Source organism: Emydura macquarii, unplaced genomic scaffold (genome assembly GCF_026122565.2).
Source record: "Emydura macquarii macquarii isolate MOO-44397 ecotype Brisbane River unplaced genomic scaffold, CSIRO-AGI_Emac_v2 contig_587, whole genome shotgun sequence".
Lineage (NCBI taxonomy): Eukaryota > Metazoa > Chordata > Testudines > Chelidae > Emydura > Emydura macquarii.
Genome location: NW_027130724.1, coordinates 9979107 through 9999970, shown reverse-complemented (window position 1 = coordinate 9999970; position 20864 = coordinate 9979107). Strand labels below are relative to the sequence as shown.

General features: G+C 40.0%; 1 protein-coding gene across 1 annotated transcript in view; it reads left to right on the top strand.

The window, feature by feature from the left end:
• Positions 1 to 20864, top strand: part of OTOG (otogelin) — a 167274-nt gene that overhangs the window by 131915 nt on the left and 14495 nt on the right. The window contains exons 41-54 of the mRNA XM_067540669.1: positions 2076 to 2296; positions 4238 to 4376; positions 7148 to 7342; positions 8244 to 8456; positions 9186 to 9290; positions 10266 to 10376; positions 11410 to 11511; positions 12016 to 12114; positions 12628 to 12668; positions 13500 to 13575; positions 15107 to 15285; positions 16591 to 16695; positions 17154 to 17273; positions 19774 to 19819. Coding sequence (XP_067396770.1) covers positions 2076 to 2296; positions 4238 to 4376; positions 7148 to 7342; positions 8244 to 8456; positions 9186 to 9290; positions 10266 to 10376; positions 11410 to 11511; positions 12016 to 12114; positions 12628 to 12668; positions 13500 to 13575; positions 15107 to 15285; positions 16591 to 16695; positions 17154 to 17273; positions 19774 to 19819 — 1752 coding nt within the window. The remainder of the gene's footprint in view (positions 1 to 2075; positions 2297 to 4237; positions 4377 to 7147; positions 7343 to 8243; positions 8457 to 9185; positions 9291 to 10265; positions 10377 to 11409; positions 11512 to 12015; positions 12115 to 12627; positions 12669 to 13499; positions 13576 to 15106; positions 15286 to 16590; positions 16696 to 17153; positions 17274 to 19773; positions 19820 to 20864) is intronic.

Sequence of the window (20864 nt, the reverse complement as noted above, 5' to 3'; positions counted from 1 at the left end):
TTGATTGTTTGCCTAGATTTTTGCTTGATTGTTATCTCAGAGAGAATCCTGGAACTCAGCAATATATTTCCAATGCACGTTGCATGTTAACAACATTACAAGATATTTATGTGTTCTTTCTAGGCTTGGTGCTTCAAGCCCTTCTTCTGCAGAAGATTGCTGCATATTTTCCTGACAGATTTGCCCCTATGGCTCCTACTTTCTTCCCTTCACCCACATGGAGGAGCTATTGGTGCTTCTGCTTGGTGACAACAATTGTCTGTCTTGGAACAAGCTCTATCACAGACAATAGGGAAGTGGCCAATAAGGGGCTCAGGCAGAGAACCTTCTGTCCCTCTGTGATACTGTGAGAAAAAAGACTTTCTAAAAGCCCTTTGCAACAAACAATGCTTTCCAGAAAAAAGAGATGGTGGATTTGTCTACCATGTTGCCTTTATTGTTAATGGCCCCGAAAATAGCCTCCAGAAGTGATTGATGGAAAACCCAGCCATTTTATGTTGACCAGATGTCTTGCCATAATTTTTCCCACCTTGCCACAATAAAATCAATAAAACAATTTGCCAACTATTTTAGTTTTAAACGTGATGAAGTGTGATGCTGCCTTCTGAGCAGAAAAGACTGATTCTTTTTAGCTGAGGAGTGATATTAATGTTTCTGTGGATGCCAAAAGCTGCACTTCGATATGCTATTTCTTAAGCCAATGGATATTCAACTCAGCCCAGAAGTAGCAGCATTTTTTGAGTCCGGGGGTGCGGGAGGGGATGTTAATACAGTATCAGATAAGTTTGTCTAGGTATTTCATGGGAACTCCCTCTCCTACCACAATGACGTTTACCCTTTTTGCATTTTCTGTTAAACAGAGAGCTGCTTTATGTTCTTTTAATTTTTTTTAATGAATTTTTATTTAGTGTTTATAAAACTGAGTACTCAGACAATGAGCAGTCACTCTTTCAGCTGCCGTGAACAGCTCCACCAATGGATCAGTGCATCCCTCCCCTTCAGCCTTCATGCCATTCCAGACATGGGTCTCTCCTGACCAGCGACTGCCAGTTATACCAGATTATGTTGAGGATGGATGGTTTATACTGTAGGCAGATGCCCACTTTGGGCTACAATACATTATGGTAAACTGGCCAGACTGTGGACGGCTCCTCCTCTTTCACTTTTACACAGAGGCTGAGAAGACACTTGTGGGTGCGGGGTGTTATTCCCAGCTCCCCACTAACATCATTATGGCAATGGTAGTAGAGTTGACTGGCTGCAGAGCAGGGAGCGTGATGCACTCTCTGTATGGGTGACATAATTCCTGCTCTGATGTCCATGCCAGGAGCATCCATGAGGAATCCTTATAATACTTTCTTACTTCAGAGGGGTTTGTGAGAATACATACATTAAAGATTTTGAGGCACACAGTTATTGTGTTAATGGGGGCCGTATTAGGTTTAAGAACTCATAGGCAGAGAATTCCTTCTTAAGGCTCTAGATTCAATAAATCTACTTTTACCCACCTCTGGTATACAGAGGAGAATTCAGCCTTTTCTTACTTTGTGCCCCTTCTTTCTTCCATGCTTTACATTTCAAAAATAGTTTTTCTCTTCCTTACTTCCATATTGCTTAACTTGTTTGTGGATGAATCGTTGTGCATTTTGGTCCTAATAGTAACCTGCCACGTTTTGTTGGACTCTGATACTAATGTGCTATGCAAATAGTTAAATACTGAGGGTATGTCTACACTGTGATAAAGGACCCACAGCAACGAGTCTCGGAGCCTGGGTCAGCTGACTCGGGGCTTGCAGGCTCAGGCTGCCTGGCTATAAAATTGCTGTGTAGACACAGCCCAAATGTCTACACAGCAATTTTATAACCCTGCAACCTGAGCCCCACGAGCCTGAGTCAGCAGACCCTGGGCCAGCCGTGGCTGTGCAGTAGGTCTTTTGTTGAGTGTAAACAAACCCTGCGTTTATCGATTTTAATCAGAAAAGCTAGCTAATTTGTTTGAACTTCAATTATACATCAAAATAAAAGGTGCTCAACCCACAGCATTGCTAACATATTTTTACTATGATCAAATGCAGGTTTCTGTGATGGAAGCTCAGCAAATGACCTGATGCTACCCAACAGAACAGTTTTAAGCAAACTTGATCCCCCATCAAATTTTATAGACAGCTGGCAGGTGCCAAACACACTGAAGTATGTTGGAGAAGACAGGCACCAGGAAACTAATTGTTCAATCATGGACTGTTCAACGTGTTTAAACTTGGTGTCGAACCAGACCTTCAGTAGCTGCCACCCTTATGTACGTTAACTATTTCAGAGATTTACTATATTAGAGAGATTTAGTTTTGATATATAAATAAAAATCTATGATGTTTTCAATGTAATTAAATGCAATAATGCATCATAAATGTCATGAGTGGCATATGTGCATCCTATTATGTTTCTTAATTTGTTGTAGACTAGAAAATTAACTGAAGAATGGAGCTGGTCAATATGGAACTTGCATTATGCAGCTGACATTCAAAATCGGCGGTTGTCATATGGGTTTAATATTAATAACACAGATTTATTTGAAAGTGACCCCAGTAAAGGCACTCATGTAAGACAAACTAAAATACAATCAAATCCAATTAAAATCAGTCCACTTAAAATCAAACAGATGACAGAAAACTAGTAAATTCATGATTAAAATTGCAAGAAACGCATGAGAGAGAGAGACAATAAATGTGGGTCCTATGATGGTAATTCTAAGAATAAAATATATATAGATAAAGGCAAAAAAGTTTCAGGCTCAAATAGGTCTCAGATGTAGCAAGGGGCTATTCTCTAATGTGTTTTAAAGACCAACATTGCCAGCTCGCAATCAGCCGGTGTATAGCATCCAGTTTAATGATTGCACAGAGAGTGAAATATGCTCCTGATTACTCAGACTCATGAACAAATGTGCTGGTGCATTTTAACTGAGTTGCGGGCCATGGACAAGTGCAATAATCAATTCTCTTGGTCAAAGTGGCATGTGTTCCTGTTGTAAAGCTGTCATGGGGTAAATAAAAACATAGAATACAATTTTCTCAGGCGCTTAGGTACCATTTTCAAAACCGACTTAGATTCCTAAGTGAAAATGGGACTGAGGTGCTTTTGAAAATTTTACCCATTGTCTCTGCAAACTGTGCAATTTAAACACTTTTTTGACACATCCAGCACTAAGAGCCATCTGAGTTATCCATTGCACATTGGCTGAGCACTCCTGAATGGGAGCCAAGGAGCCTTGCTGAAGGAACAAACCTATGAGGTGCCTTCTGCCAGCTCCTGGGCTTATCACATTTGAATGGGAAGCCTGATTCAATACAGTCTTACTCCAGTATAACTCTAATGATTTCAGTGGAGTCTACTGGTGTAGGAGTAGAGTAACGCAGTGGTGAATTGTACCTTGTATGCTCAGGGCTAGTAGCTGAATTCTCTCTGCCAGCCAATTCATCTATCACACAATAGCCCCACTTGGCACCATCTTCAATCAGATAACAAACACACAATGCACCATTTAGACAAAAACATATATTTTAAACAAACTGTGAAGGGAAATCATTTACAAGCTAGAAACATATTGAAAAGCCAATAAGAGACGTAAGTAACATGCTGGTTTGTGTTCCCATCTGCCATTCTTCTCAGCTGTCTTCTGGATTAGTCTGGATTCTCTCCCAACCGTCCAGTCCAAGAGCAGGCACTTGGAAACTTACTATTGCATCTAGGTGTCTCTCTCTAAAGGAGACTACACCTGGGTACCTTGCATTCTCACACATGAAATAAGAGGCTAATGCTGGATGAGATGCTAAAGTCTAGGTGGAAATACAGGGAAAAAGGAAGAAAAACAGAGAATGGGGTATTTCATGACAAGAGTGATTGTGCCTCCCATTGGGAAGAACAGTATTAGTTCTTGGCCTAAGCATCCAAAATCACTTGGGATGGAGGAAAATAAAAATTTCCTGCATTCTCTTTACATTCAGGAGCCTTCATTTTCATATGTTCTTGGAAAATAAATCCTCTTCATATAATCAGGAAGCGCCATTGCATCTTCTGTACTTTCAGTCCCGTCTGGCAGACCTCATGACCTTTCCTTGTCGCTAGCTCGTGTCATTTTATGACAGGATCTCCAAACTAGTGGATATGTTCAGCGTATTGCAACATTGTATGAAGGTACATTTGCTGTGCAACATTAACACATGTATTTATTTTTTATTAGGTTCCACCAAAATTATTCTGTGATCTGTGGGTCCAAGATATGGAATACATTCAGAATCCTTGTATAGCACTGGCTGCCTATGTGGCCATGTGTAACAAATTTAATATCTGCATAGAGTGGAGAAGTTCAGATTACTGCTGTAAGTACTGTGTTACAAAGTATACTGCATATGCAGAAGAGATAAAGGGTGCCTTAAAGCATGAGTTACTCCAAGTCCAAGATAATGCAATGTATTTTAGAGTGGTGTGCTACATTGAAATATATCGCATTAGCTGATCTGCCTATTTTGAAACATCACAATACATTTAGGATCAGAGGTCTAGCTTAATAAGTGCTCAGATGCCATGGTGCTGAATGATCTATCACCTAGAACCTAGACAGATAGCTAGAACAAAGACAGGTAGTAACATACTTAGCTGGCTGCCAGGGAAAGGGAACAACGGAAGGGATTTTTTTTTTATGTTGCTCTGAAGTGATCCTCTCTGGTCTATGCTCAGATTCATACTAAAGAGCTTTAAAGAAAGTTGCATCCAGCCTTCTTTGGCTGGAGGAAGGATTGCAGCAATAAGAGAGTGTTTGGAAAGTAAAGGGCACTAACGGGGGAGTGACGGGGATCCTGGTTGGTGCTTCTTCATAAACAGTATTAAAGAATGCCTCACAGTCAAATATGGTCTGTATGTACCAATATGAATATGCTGTTTTGGATTACAGCTACTATCTGCATGAGCTGTGGATGGAGGAGTGAATGGCCAAGGAGAATGATAAAACGGAAATGGAACTGGGGGCTCATTAGATAGAAGAAGGGTAATATGGAATATTAACATGGGTGTACATGTCTTCAATGACTATTTGAACTGGGAAAGTTCTGTAGATGAAACATGATCCCAATAGTTAAAAAACCAGTACTTTTAAATCATGACATATATGATATTTTTGTATAGGAAAAGTGATACACGTACACACACGCAATATTTGGAAATCAAATAAGAATCTTTCATGCAGAATCTATGTTTGCAAATAAGAGGCTGGTTTTTTGGGCATGGATTTTTAAGTTAAAATACAGTCTGAGTTTAGAAAACTGCAAACTATAAAGCAGATTGTATTTTTGATAACTTTCTCCACCTAATATTGCTCTTACTAACAAATTATTATTTTACAATAGAGCTCATAAAATGAGTTTGGAAATACAGTCAAGTATTTGATACTTTTTGAAGAGACAACACCCTCTTTTATTCTTATACCACAATGACTTCTGCTGGGGGTACACAGCAGGCAAAAACAATGACGTTGTCTTCATATGTTCTGATCACAAGATAGAGATGTGTTGTGAGCCAGCATTTAAGTGCTCAGATTCCTATGAGTATAGGGGTATGACGGGTATTTCCTGTGGGGGTATCACGAGTATTTTTAGTAGTGATGAGATGAGATGAGTAAGATCAACCCCCTCTTCAAACTAACCCTTAGGGTATTTGTTTTAATTTGAGCCTTCCCCATTCCTGAGCACACTCCCTCTGTGAACTGAGTTCTGACCTCCTATCATAGCCATCATTCCTGTTAGTGTTTTTGTGTGAGTTAGGCATCATCACATCCAGGGATGCCGTTAGCATGCTGAGCTCTGTGCAGACCACAGTGCAGACTTGCAGGGCCACAACGCGGCTTTTCAGAACCATATCCTTTCCCTGGGGCTCTTGGACCAAGAAGGTAACAATCCATTTTTCAGGAGCCCCTCCATGTATAACATTTAATACCCTTGCCATCACAGATTCTTCAGGAAATCTGTATGCACACTAATCACAGAAATCATTAGAGTAAAGTGACTGACCATTATTAAAAACTAAAAAACTCTCCCTTCAGTGCCATCAGCTAGTGGTTGCAAGACTCTGGCCTTCCACCACACTCATTTAATAAAATTTCCCACTTATGGGTTAGCACCGTTAAACCTGTAAAGAGCCACCATATATGAAAGAAGAATGACATTCTCTTTTGCCCTTCAAGAAACATGATTAAAGCAAGTACATTGTTTTGTACTGCAAGTGAAAATTGAATATTTGAGATAAAAAAAGACTGATCTGATCAGGGACCAGATCTGCAGTTGCTGTAAATTTGTGAAATTTGAAGCTCCAATTTTTACCAGCTGAGGATCTGATATCAAGTGTTCTGCAGACTGAACTACATCAAAGTGAGATGCAGTAAACTTGAGACTAGATGTTGTCATTGAAACCGACTGCAATGCTGGCAGCCCATGCAACCATGTTTACAGTTATTAGAAGAGAAGAACATGCAAAAGCAGTTTGTACTGGATACAAAAGACAGTATCAATATGTCTCATCCAACGCAATCATTAATGTCAATATCAATAACTACTAAGTATGCCAGAATATAAGTAGTCCCATTCATAATCATTCGGGTGAAAAGGTGCTAAGTTTAGTTGCCTACATATGCAATATGACGCAGGTTTATTAAAGGTTTGCCAGACTCTACAGTAATCAATATATTTGCCATTTCATTTCCTCTGGGAAATAATCAAAATATTTCAATAAAAATATATTTAAAGTTAAACCTATATTTTTTAAATGTTTTAAAAATCTTAATTGGTTTGTGGAGGGAGAAATTGTGTTGGGATGGTTTCTCTGCCCTCCTCTCCAGCCTCCTCTTCCCCCCAAAAGCCCCAGGCTAGCTAGTGCCTGGGGAAAATACGTTACTGTGGGCGGGAAAATGAATTAAATTGTTTACAAAGTTTGCGCTTGACAATTCTGTGCAGATTTGTTGATCACTTCTTACTGCATATGGGAGCTGATCAATACATATCTATGCAACAGAGAGGAATTTCACACAACCCTGTTTGTGCCCTTCTATATCAGGCAATAACCTTACATGTGGTCTATTTTAAGTGTTTTATTTCCTTGTTAGCCTTTCCCTGCTCGGAAGACTTCTCCTACCAGGCCTGTATAGCTGCCTGTGACATTCCAAGGACTTGTCAGAATGGAGAGCCTGCTCCTCGGGATTCAGAAGCCTGCTCAGTGCTGACAGAGGGCTGTGTCTGTTCTGAAGGGACCATTCTTCACCGTGCTCACTCCGCTCTTTGCATTCCAGAGGAGAAGTGTGGTACGTATTGATTCCCCTTTCTGATTTTCACCATCTCTCAAATGATGACCAGATGCTTGAGCAGCCTCCCTAATTAGCAGAGCTCCCTGTCTAATAGCTGGGCTGATGCTTGGTGAGTTCGGCACATGATTTAAGCTGATGTTCAAATGAATGCTCTTGTGGTCCAGGATGCAGTGGCAAAAAAGAGCCTCCTTCTCCTCCACTATTATACTCAGATTCTCTCAATGGGAGGATGCTCTTGCAGAGGTTGCATTTTGCTCATTTTACAAATGTGTTGTCCTAGGCCCACATCATAGAAAGGAATCTATTCACCCAGAGTCTCAGTAGGGATGGATCCAGGAGGGTAGATCCCTTTTCAAGATTGGAACCCACATGAAGAATTTCATTCATATAATTATTTTATGTTCTGTACACGGAATTCAGTGTGTTAAGCAAACTTTCCCAATATTCTAAGCATGTTAGGTTTTTCTCAATCTCCTTTTCAGCCTAGTACTCTGCTAAAGGAGCCCATTTTGTTAATGCTAAAGTCCATTCAAAATGCATACAATTTCTATAGCACATTAATTATTGATTAGACTAATTAGCGGAATATAACCACTGGTCTTGTTATGGTGGGAGGTGGAGGCAGTCGTGCTGCAGCAAGAACTGCCAGAGGACATCTGTCCAACTCAGGGGTACTTTGGAGCGGCAGCTCGAGCACTCTTTGAAAAGGTGCAGCATGTACTCCCGCCCATGCTGATTCAGACCCATCCTTGCCCTTCCATTTGGAAAGATCAGCACTGGCAGTGGCATTAGCTCAGACTCAGACACTGGTTTGCAATTACGCACGCACCTTAGAGCAACGAGATGGACAACTCTGAAAGAGCATTACAAATTTCTGTCCTCTGTTGCAATAATTTAGCCTGCACCGACAGTTCAGGAGCACCCCACGCAGTCGGGGAGATTTGGAAAACCTCCCATAGTGGATGCTGCATGCACAAATGTGTTGACAATGAGACCATTATTCCTGTGGAATACAACTGCTCAGATATTCACGATTTAGACTGTCAGCGCTTTGGGGAAGTGGCCCTGATTGTTCCTGATGATCAGACTTGTTGTCCTCAAAAGATCTGTAGTAAGTATCCTTAATAGAGTATGTGAGATTATGAAGTTTCCTTTCTGGCATATCCGACTTCCTTTGTGCTCTGGTTTGTTTTTGTGCTGCACATGCTATTTTGGAGGGTGGATTTGTCATGCAGTAAAATTCTTATAGTGGCTGGCTGGCATCTTTATGTGGATCTGAATTTGCAGCTTTTTTTAATTGAATGTTTAGCAGCCATTGAAAGCAGTTATAGGCCAGAGTCTATAGATTCTTTTAATTAGTAAATAAAAATAAATCAGTAAAATAATCACTAATTTAGAAGAAATATAGGGATCGTTTACCCTCTTTGCAATGTAAATTGATAGCAAAAAAATCATATCAGAATTAGGGAAACTTTTTATAGTCATACTTTTCTGGAAGATTCCATGTTCAAAAGCAAAGGTTGCAAGTTGCTGTCGTTGTCCAGGCCTTTGATAGATTGAGGTCAGATTGTTGCAAGGAGCTCTCTATGGGGAATAGACTTTTAAAGTTGGATTTTCACAAGTGCTCAGCTATAGCCTAACTCTGCTTCCAGTGAGAATTAGGCCAAAGCTGAGCACGTCTGAAAATCCCACTATTTGCCTTTTTGCATGTTTTATTATTATTCTGGGTCTTTTAACAATGAATCACAAATACAACTTGATGTTTTCCATTTAGCATAAGAGACCTGTACTGAATATTGTAGAAGTTCCTCATTTCTTTTCTGTATGTTTTTTTTAATAGTTTGTAATCAGAGCTTTTGTGAATCCTTTATCCCTGGATGTAAGGACTTAGAAAAGCTAGTCACTTACTACCGTGAAGATTCCTGTTGTCCCAATTACACCTGTGGTAAGTATCTTAGGAAGAAGTAAAAACATACCACAGAACTATTTTTTGGCAGAAATTTCTGTTTTATAACAGCATTTTGTAAAATTCCAACTTATTCTTCTGTGCTACAGGTTAGAGGATTCTGCAGGATTTCACTGTGTGAATATTTTGCAATGAAACTATAAACCATTAGCAAAAATAGATTGCATTTCACAGGAAAAAATGTCTGCAGACATCATCAAAATGTCTGTATACAGAGCAATCTTTCACTTGAAAACCCAGGGCTGGATTCTAGTTCGTCTTGTGTAGGTGCACGGGGAAAGGAGCCTTCTGTGCAAGGATCAGGCAGAAATGTGACTTAGAATTCTGTGGAGTCCTGAGCAAGGGCATAACTAACATGCCTGGCTGTGTTCCTCTGCTCTAAAGGGCTATGTCCCAGGGACTTGGGGTTGCAAACTGTGTTCTCCCCTGTGCCTGTTGGAGCCTGGAAGCAGGCATTGAAGTTAGTGCAAGCAGCTTCTTCTTTGGTTTAAATGTAAGGAGTGCTGATGAGTGTGCTACCTCCTGAGCTATTCTGTCTGCGACCGTCCTGCCCAAGACAGATGTTCTCAGAGAGCCCCACTCAGCCACTTTCCTCCTCCAAGTCTTAGATAAGAAGAGGCAGAAATTGCTCCTGGGCTCTCATCTTCCCGTTATTTTCTGCACTTGATTTGCATGATCTAGTTGACTACTTACCTTCCTCTGTGGTATATGTACTTGAAGGAATTAAGATGAACAGTTACGGAGAATGTTATTTACATAAAAGAGCCCAGAGTCTGGATGTGGGTGCCTTTTGGTTTGTTATTTCATAAACTATTTCATATTTGTTGTTCTGAGATTGGGCTGGCCTTGATGATGCTGTAGAGCCTTCCCCCATGGCTGTTGCAGGAAAGGGGGAGCAGCATACTTTTGCCCAAAGACTGACATTTAACAAAAATTGTTTTGTGCTTGTTTTAGAATGTGACCCATTCAAGTGTGAACCGATGGAGCAGAGTCAGAACTGTCGTGAAGACCAAACCCTGATTGCTACTCGTGTGGAGGGAACCTGCTGCATCTCTTATATCTGTGGTATGATAGCTTCACTTAATGCAACTGTGCATGTTAGCATATAGGCCAGGATAACTGGATAATAATGTAAGGTCACAGTGGGCACTCAACACAGCTGTGTAGTTGTGTGTATAGGAGGGACTGAGGGCTGGCCAGAGGCCATAACTAGTATGGTCCATGCATAGTGTATGTAGATCAATGATAAAATAACACTCTTGCCATCATGCAATATTTCCACTTCCTGCAGTATAAATCTTTGCTGTTCAGCCAGTAAACTTTCCTGTGCGTGTCCCTCAAGTATACTCTTTGTTTTTGCACTATATTGATTTCAGCGGAGCACAGGGTGACTCTTCCTGGGATGCTACATGCAACATTTAAGGCATTAAAGAAAAACTGTCAAGGCTCAGTAAGGACTTCCACTGGGAAGTATATATGTACCAAAGCAATTTTCATTGCTGACAGCTTTCTGTGGTCACTCATTTAACATGGTGAAATGTTCCAGAGGGGTAGCCGTGTTAGTCTGTATACAGCAAAAACAATGAGAGTCCTGTAGCACCTTAAAGACTAACAAATTTCTGCGGGCATAAGCTTTCATGGACTGCCACCCACTTCGTCATGCATCTGACTAAGTGGGTTGCAGCCCATGAAAGCTTATGCCCGCAGAAATTTGTTAGTCTTTAAGGTGCTACAGGACTCTGTGTTTTCATTTAACATGGAAGCTGTGTTGAGTGTGGAGTTTTCTCCTCCAAAACCCATTTTCCTTCTGTCTGTGCTTGGTATCATGAATCTTTTTATTGGAAATGCCTGTGATACCAAAAATTCAGTACTGTGGTTTTGCTGCAAGTTCAAGTCAGAGGATAAAACGTGTGTAAGGGGAAAAGTCTTTCATTGAGAATAAAATATATTTAAATTCAGGCAGATTGAGGATGCTGTATGACAGCTGAGTGACTCAGCAGGAAAAATACAGTAATAGTTAGCAAGTTCTTGTGTGCTGTGCCTCAATAACATTTTCAGTTTCCTTCCTTTGTTGGATTGACATCTTTGTCTTCTTCAGCATGTGGGGTTTGCTCTGATCAGATACCAAAATGTCAGGAAGGAGAAGTGCTCACTGTGGATGGCAACACTACGGATAGATGTTGCCCTGCATACCAGTGTGGTAAGTTTATTTGATTTTTTTTTTATGATTCTTAAATGAAAGTGGTAGAGACACTGCATTAAATTTCCTAGTAATACATGTTCAGTGCAATAAATGATGGATTAGAAATACCTCTCCTGTTGGGAAATAATCTGTCCTCTCCAGTGCTGAACCTGTACTCTCTTAATGTTTAAAATATCATGGTCATAAAGCAGCATCTACACATCTGTGTCATGCCTGGGTACTGGTGATTCTTGGCACTAAACAATGGAGATTAATTGAGATGAACACTGAGTACTGGAAAACAATTTTAAATGTAGCTTCTCCCCCCTCCCTCCCTGAGTGGTTATCTTATATATTTCTATCACCTGTTATCTAGCATTTAATTCTTGGTCAACAATTTTTACAAGCTAGATATTCTCCAGAGCTTTTCATGAGTGAGCAATTCATTTACTGTGATACATGTTTTTGTTCATCAAAAAAAATGTAGAACCTCATGTTGATTGTATTTTTTTTTTCTTTTAGTTTGTGAAACCTATCGTTGTCCTGAATTCCAGTGTGCACTAGGGATGGCTTTGGTGGAAGTATGGAGCCCAGAAAAGTGCTGTCCATATCATACATGTGGTAAAAAAAATCATTTTTCATTTTAACTGCTTTAGATCCTATTGAGCTGGCAAGATCTGTGACCTTTTAGTCTGAAGGCTACAAAATAATCAAAGTTATTCAGTTGGTAACCTGCTCAGGGGGCAGGCTGTTTTGGATATGTCTCCCATGGAGAGGTGCTGGTGCACAGATGAAATGGGGAGTAGTAAGCTCAAACACAGGAATCTTTTGATCTATTTGTTGTTTTTCTTTCTTCAGAGAAGCCATAAAATAAGGAATTCTAATAGCTACAGAGACAAAGTGGTCTATGGGATCCATTTATTTCAGATTGGGAGTCAGGTTTGAACAGAAACCGGGTGCAGTTTTGTCTCCACAGTATTGGGCTCAGCAGGAGATGTGTTTCAAAAGCCAGCAGGGCTTCTGTAGTGACCACTTGGGAAGCTGGGGTTTCTGCTCTCTGACACTTTTTTGTTTTAATGCAAATGGCAAGATACTTTTCTGAATGATAATTTCTGTTTTTCTTTTTTGTTTTAGAGTGTGCATGTGACACAATCGCTAAACCTCAGTGCAAACTGGTACGGAATCCTTCTTGTTAAAATGAATTATTTTCTACTTTTCTTACCAAACATATTTAAAGTGTCAGTAAATTATGAGGACCTTCTTTATCTTTGTCCTCTTTTTAAACTGCTTGTCTGTGTGTGCGCACGTGCGTGTGTGTATGGCATAATATAGTTAAAATGTCAGTCATGAACATTTGTTATTATTAGAAACAAGGTTTTAAATCCAAGAGAAAACTATCATGCAGACTAAAATGACTGACAAGTATCAATTTGCTTTTCTCTTTTAGGACCAAATCCTGCCCTGAAATATACATACATGGTAACTGAAAGCACACATCTGAGGGCAGGACTTGGCCTTTATTCTGTCAGAATATAACACTTAAATTATCAGAAGGGGACAAATGCGATTGATCTCAGTGCATATGAAAGAAAACTGGCCAAAGTAAAACATAGGACCATATTCTCTCCTGGTGTAATTCCATTCACATCAATGGAGTTATCCCAGCAAAATATATGGCCCATACAGTAGACAGACTTCCATAGACAGGCGTCCCACTGCAATCAGTCTTGACCCACCATAACCTTTTAATTTCAGTTTCAAACTCTTCTTATACTGACACACAAACATTTTCACTTTTGAGGCATAAACAAATATCCAAAAAGTCTCAGCTACTACACTAATTTTCACTTGTGAGTGACCAAAGTCAGATTCCACAGGAGGTGTCCATGGGTAAAAGGCTAGTATTTTAACTTTACTACTTAGCTGTGAAGTGAAAGTTTAAGGGAGAAAAATCTAACAGATAAACGCTTGTGACATCACATTTTCTTTTTCTTTTGTGTGGACAGGGAGAGAAACTGCAGATAGATGAACAGTTCCAGAACAGCACAGAAAATGTTTGTGGCTGTACTAAGTACAAGTGCGGTAAGTAGGAGAAGCATTTGTGTTAAAGAAATATCCCCTACAGTGCTAAAGATGGATCACCTAGTATGGACCATACATTCACCTCTGAAGCATGGCATTGCGGGGAGAGAATTAACTGAACTAACCCACACATAGGGTTGTGGGATGAAAGGGGAAAAGGAGGGCACATGTTAGGATCTCACATTAACTGAATAGTTGTCAGCAGCCTCTCTCTGCATACATGGAATTCCCATAGCAGGAGAGCAGTGCAGGGCAATCAGGGACATGGGCTGCAGGCAGTGGAGAGATGCTGATGAGCAGCCAATTTAAGCAGGGTGTTTCTCCTCCCAGGGCTCAGTCCTGCACAATGCTGAGCACTAGCCCTAGTCCAGCAAAATATGTAAAGTGTACGCTTAACTTCTTGCCTTTGGGTAGTCCTACCTGCTGCAAGAAGGGTGACTAGATAGCAAGTGTGAAAAATCGGGAGGCGGTAGAGGGTAATAGGCGCCCATATAAGAAAAAGCCCTGAATATCGGGACTGTCCTTATAAAATCGGGACATCTGGTCACCCTAGTTGCAAGTTAAGCATGTGCTTAAATGCTTTGCAGGATGGAAGCCACAGTGCTCAATATTGTGCAAAAGCAATCTCAGAAAATACATAATGGGGCCAGAAGAGCCTCAAACTACTACTGCTTTGAGAACCAGTAATTCACACAAGGTTCCCAGTAAGCCACTTTTAAAGGGTTGCAGGTGTGTGACTGTCTGAGTGAAGTCAATGGCATCTGCAAAGACATTATTGCTGGTGTAGGGGCTTGTCTACCCAAACTTTTAGTTTTTGGCAAGTTTGGGTGTGATTCTACCCTGTGCTAGCCTGCCACGCTCTACTGCCTGTGTTCACCTTCCTGATGCGCATTAACAGTTCGTTAATTCGCTTCTATCCAGTCCTGTTTCAAAGACAAACAGGGCAGATGCAAAGGACAACACTGCACATGAAATGCAATCTGTTGGGTCTCCACTTTTAATTACTGCAGATCTTCAGTCGGCAGTATGTGTGAAGCACTTTGGATAGGGCCTCAAACTCTTATGCTGTGCCCTGATAAGATTGTATATCAGAAATTCTTCTCCATTATGTTACTTTTAATGTGTTTCCCTTTCACCCAGATGTACTCAGTCAAAGGAGTATATGGCCTTTTGCCTACAGTCATTTTAAGACACCTAATAATAAAATATTCTATCCCTTTCCACATTTGAGGCATGATTATGGTAGGAACAATTTTAGGGCTGTAATGAATGCAATTAAACATTCTTATTAAAGCTATAGAGCCCGGTCCTCAGCGTGTGTAAACTGGTGTCGCTCTATTGAACTCAGTGGTGCTGTGCCAATTTCCTTCAGTTGAGGACCTGACCCCAATTTTTAAAAAAAGATATATTAAAAGCTACATTAGCTTTTGTCGTCCCCCTTTCTCTGCAATAAACACTGTGTTTGACTTTGTTGTGGTAAACCAAAGTGACATGGGTGAGGTATGTTGTATATTTTTATATACTGTTGCAGTGAGAGACAAGGTGTGCCTGAGTAATGAGAGAGGAGTACTGCGTCCTGGACAGACAATTGTGGAACACACAGCTGATGGCATTTGCCATACTTCTTATTGCACAGACATGATCGATCCCTCCACCAAATATTATCGGATAAATATCTCCTGGATAGACTGTGTCATCAAGTGTGAAGTTGTAAGAAATTCAAAATTTGAGATATTCATATTGTGTTTGGTAATCTTGATTAAACTATGAGGTTTCTTTGGTTATTAAATTATATTCATAGGAACTGGCTTCTGAGATGAACCAACTATGAGCTCCTTCCTTGATGATGTATTGTAGCTCTTCTGATTAAAACTGTGTACTGTTAATAATAATGTAAACTTAAGATCAAACTCTGGCACCCATTAATGCTGCAAACTTAGTGCATCTGTATGCTGGCTGGCCTAGTACTATGCAGTCTTTTCCTCTGTGAATTATTATTGCAAAAGCCATCTACATGAGTTTGCGGTATAGGAGGCTATGGCTGACTGGATCATAGAATATGCATGCTAAACTAAGCAGACTTTACTTTTGAACCCTAGACTTTACCCCAGAACAACCCCTGTTCAGTTCTAATCATGGAGGACATGAGGAACAGCCACTCTATGAGTTGGGATGAGCCTCTGTCACAAAGTTCCTCAGACCTTAACTTCCTCAGAGCTGCTTACATCGGGTTTTTGTATTATCCCCTTCTAGAAGTAGGATCTAGCTTGAAAGTTCAGACCAGGATCTGAGCTTCCACAGAATGCAAGGGTGCTCAGAACTGGGGCCCATCTCTGGTTTCAGAAGAGCCAGTCTGGTGTGAATCACTTAGATACCATGATGAGAGGTATAAATTCGTAGAGAAGAAATAGAATACTTCTACCTCACTCTGCCTCTCGCCTCAGCTTCTTTAGTGTGCACATAGGTGTAAATATCAACTAGAAATTGGCTCTAGCTGAATATTTATAAAAATGAAGAAAATCTTTATTGGAAATCCTGTAAAATTGACTACATAACTCCTCCTCCTCCCCACCCCCACACACTCACAAACATCCAAAATGTCATCACAAAGTACTGTGAATTATTCACAGAAAAAGTCTTTTGCTATGTCTTTATTTGGTTGAATATTCCTGAATACATATTGATTTCAATATGTAATACACCAGAATTTGAAAGCACAATGATCGTTAGATAAGCAGTCACATGTACTATTTAAAAATTACAAAGGGCCCAATTCATCTCTCGAACTCAGTCTCTTCCCATTGATGGCAATGAAAGCTTGACCAACCTCACTATCATCTTATAAAAAGTGAGTGTATAAGCTGTACATTGAAATGTAAAATAATAATTTTAAAAGCTTCACACCAATCTGAAAAATCTAACCCATGACATTAACATATCAAGATATTAAAAACAGTTATAATATCTATTCTCTGTCTTGTTATGTAGCAGGACTAACATGTTTGATTTTTGCAGAATCAAGTGTATGAGCCTCCAAGAGATTTAACAACCTGCTGTGGTCACTGTAAGAACGTGTCTTGTCTCCACACTTTCAGCAATGGGACAGTCTCCAATTTTAAGGTAAGTTTGTAAAAGATTTTCTCTTTGAAAATACTGAGAAGTTACCCAAAACTTAACTAGATGCTATATGAAAATTCTGACATCAGATTTGGGCATGGTTCCCATTGCAGGCACATTGTAGGGTAATATTTGGCTTTATGTTAGCAATGCATTTATTTTTCAACAACAATAACTGAATTGAGGACTCTTTTTAAAAAAAAAAAAAAAAAAAATCAACCGAAAATAGTCTTTCTTGCTGTATCATTGTAATAGATTACACCCTCATTTAGCTTTTTAGTGATCCTCAGTGATAATTTTTGCTTAAAAAGTTCCATCTAAATTGTATTTTGCAGGAAGTATTTTTGCATTAATTCAGAAATGACTGTGCTTAATTGCATTGTTTTCAAAAATAAAAATAACGCTTTGTGACATGTTGTCCCAAGTTCTGGTGATGGTGATAGTTTACAAATTTTAAACAGCCCGGTACTACTTGGATTTCGAACTGTGTCAAGTATGACTGCACAACCACAGCAGTAGGACCAGTTTTAATTACATCTTCCATCGGCTGCCCACCCTTTAATGAAACTGAATGTGTAAAGGTCAGTGTTTTTAGACAGCTTATTTCATTGTCATGGTTTATATTTGCATTTGAAGTTTTATTGTTGACAGTTCTAAAGTCTTTCAATTATGGGAAAAATTATAGCTTGCCTACATTTCTGCTTAGATCTTTAAAAGCAAAATGGTGATTGCTCTAGGTTCTCTGACTATACAAAAACTTGCCTACACATTAATTGGGTCAGCAAGCCTCCTGGGCTACCCAGCTATAATGGACACTCCATATTCTGAGAGCATATGTTCCCCTTTCTGTTACCTGGGGTTATCTGAACCCAAATCTATAGTAACTAATCTCTGTTTTCCAGGCAGTGTCAGGAATAAAATCAGTGGGAGACACAACATCTCCATTTGATAAATGATTGGTACACACAAAATTGCTTTCATTCAAAAATAATTTTTTATTGAGTCTAAAGCACACATCAAAACCTAGCAATAGTCTTAGAGCACCCCTAAAATATAGTTACCCAAAGTCTAAGGTGCTATCAAGTGACAGCAGCGGGTCTCCGGTGGTCAGCCTTCTTCCACACTGCTGGGGAGAGGGTGTCAGTGTCTCCTTACTTGCAGAAATCCAAAACTTCTCCAAAGTACACTCTCTGACTAAACACTTTTATAGGTAACTTAAAACAAAACAACTCATAACAACCTCTAATGGGTTTCCCTAGCAACAGCAAAGAACTCATAATCTTTACTTTTCAGCAAAGCAACTATTCAGCAAAAAAAATTACGATCAGAGGCACACAGACTTAAGGTTAGCTATCTTTGTTATCAAACACTGCAGCTACCGTGGTTTCTGTCTGTCTAAGCAAGGCCAAATTTTTTCTCACTACATGGTGTCCTTGCTTCCAGCTATGGTGGCTAAGTGCACAATGTAGCTGTGATTATATTAAATCCAGTTCTCTCATAACACTTTCAAGCAGACTTGTAATGCCAAGCTTAGCCTGACACAGCTGTCCAAACCTGCAAGCACTTCTGGGTTCAATCATTGTCACAACTGGGTCGTGGGTGGCTAGATCTAGTAGTCAGAGCCAGAGTCCGCAGCCACGAGACAGGAGTCAAGAGTCAGCTTGGTCAGGAGCAGGAGACAAACTGCAGATCAGGAACCACAAGTCATATGCCTGGAGTCAAGCCAGGTCAGAATGACAGGAAATCAAGACAAGGGAGCCGGAAGCACACAGTCCAGAGCAGGGTGGAGCCTAGTTGTTCAGACAGCTTCCTGTTCCTGCTGCTGGCTTAAGTAGGGCCAGTTGGCTGCTCTGGAACTCTGCCAATCCGACCTCAGGGGTGGAGCCTCACACTGGGGCTGGACTTTGTGGGTCCCAGGTAAGGTATTGCTAGATGGAAGGTTGGAATGTGGCTGTTGGGAGCACTGGGTCATGACGATCACAGACTTCTCTTTTCTAACTGACTTACTATATATGACAATTTAGTTGATAAAAATGATGGAAAATGTGGACTGAATATCAGGAAAATCTTCCCAATAGTAAGATATGTGAGGCTGTGGTATGGTCTTGCAGAGAAGGGGAGGTCATGAAAGTTCCATTGTTCCGAATGCCTAAAACTAGACTGGCCAAAGTAGCCAGAAAATATACTGTAGGGAACAGTCCTGTATAGTTCTCTCTCAGTTCTGTGGCGGGGTATGTGTGGAGAATACTCAAACAGGGAACAGTCTGAAAGGAACTATGCATCTGTAGTACCCCTTCCTAGCTGACATCATTGGAGTGGTCTGCAAGAAAAAAGAGGCCCAGTCGATAGAAGGTTTTTTCCACTCTAGTCCCTAAATGCCATACCTGGAGCAGAGAGTTTAGCAAAAGTACTGATAGTAGAAAAGTCTTCTCCTTCTTTCATCTTTTAGAGCTTTTGAGAAAGCAAGAAATTTTCAGTATTTTTTCGCTGGTCACCATGTGAGAGACCTGATGAAGAACCAAAGTTGGAGAGCTCATTATGACTTGCGGGAATGAAATGGGACACTGTAAATTGAGCCAGTGCCCCAGTGTAGTTCTTTGAGAATGGTTTGATATAGACTGTAATTATGCTGTCTACTTTACTCCAGTTGGTGCTTCATCTTACAATGTCAAAGACAATGAACTGTGACTAGAGTGGGCCTTTTGTTGTGTAGAGATTTATTTTTATGAGAATTAACTCCAAATCAGTTTTCTGTGATCATAACTGTGGTCTACAAGGAATCAGCATTTACTTTCGAGAATCACATGGTAGAATCTGAGATAGCACAGTTCCAAGTTCTGTTCAGGTATCACTGTGATAACTGTTGGTTGATGATGATATTTAATGACAGCTCATGTGTTAACGACTCAAGCTAAATCATTTAAGGCCAATTTCTTCCTTGATCCACACCATTGAAATTAATGAAGTTGCATGGAATTGTAAATCAGGGTAGAATATGGGAAGCCACTTCTAATAGCACTGGTATTGTAGGAGCTATGATTAAAAAATTATTCTGATGTTTTTGTTTTCTTTTTTGTTCAGATTGGAGGTTATGTTGTGCCCTTTCTAGAGGGATGCTGCAAAACATGTGAGTGACTAATGAGACTTCATGAATCAGAAAAGTCCATCTAGCATGTGATTATAATAGGAGCAAACTGGCTTACTGTTGCATGAAGGCTTGATTCTGACCTCATTGACACTAGAAGAAGGATAACCTTTCCTAGTGTTTTTCAGGAGTGTATTGGCTGGAGCTAATGGAGTTAGAATGAAGTAAAACTGGTGTGAGTCAGACCCAGGTTCCTTATGCATGGTCTAATATTTTACTTTCAAAAACCAATGAGACAAACTCTCCAATAAAGTTACAGAGTTTTTGCTATTGACTTTAATGAGGTTAGTATTTGGCCAGGCAACTTTGAAGTGCACCAAGCCTCTCCAAATTAACCTGCAAATTAGTGTTTAATTCTATTTTAAGCCCTCAAGATCTGTTTTATCTGTTCAAGTATTCCTGTTGTAAGTCACAATGATTTAGCAAAATTATTTCTTTCCTTTAACATACATTTTTAAATTCTATCTCCATACCAATTCAAAATTTAAATGAAATTTAAAAATTTAACTCATTTTACAACTCATATGTGACTGACTAAAGTAAAATGGTGTTTGAGGAGTCCAATGCTGTCTAGATGACCTTTGTGAGAAACAGCATGGTCTGGGAGATTGACCAACAAGTTAAGAGGTAGCAAGTCCTGAACTCTATTCCCAGCTCTCTTAGAGTCTTGCTGTTAGGAGTTGGTAAATCACTTTGGATAAGTTCTGTCACCTTACTGAAGCTGCATAGTGCCTTACTCATTTAGTAGCTCCATAGAAACGAATGGAACTACTCATGATGTAAAGTACTGCACTACTCTACTGGAGCCAGGTTAGCAGCATATGATCATTGCCTTCTCTGTCTCTGGTTTTCCATCTGTAAAATGGAGATGCTCCCCCTCACGGTTGTGTTGAGGCTCACAGGAGCAAGCAAACTCCCCAGAGAATTGACAGGCTCTGTTAGCTAATGTTTGTGCAGCACCTTGCATATGCAAAGTTCTATCCAAGTGAAAGAGATGCTCCATATCTTAGAAGTCATTGTCAGGAGT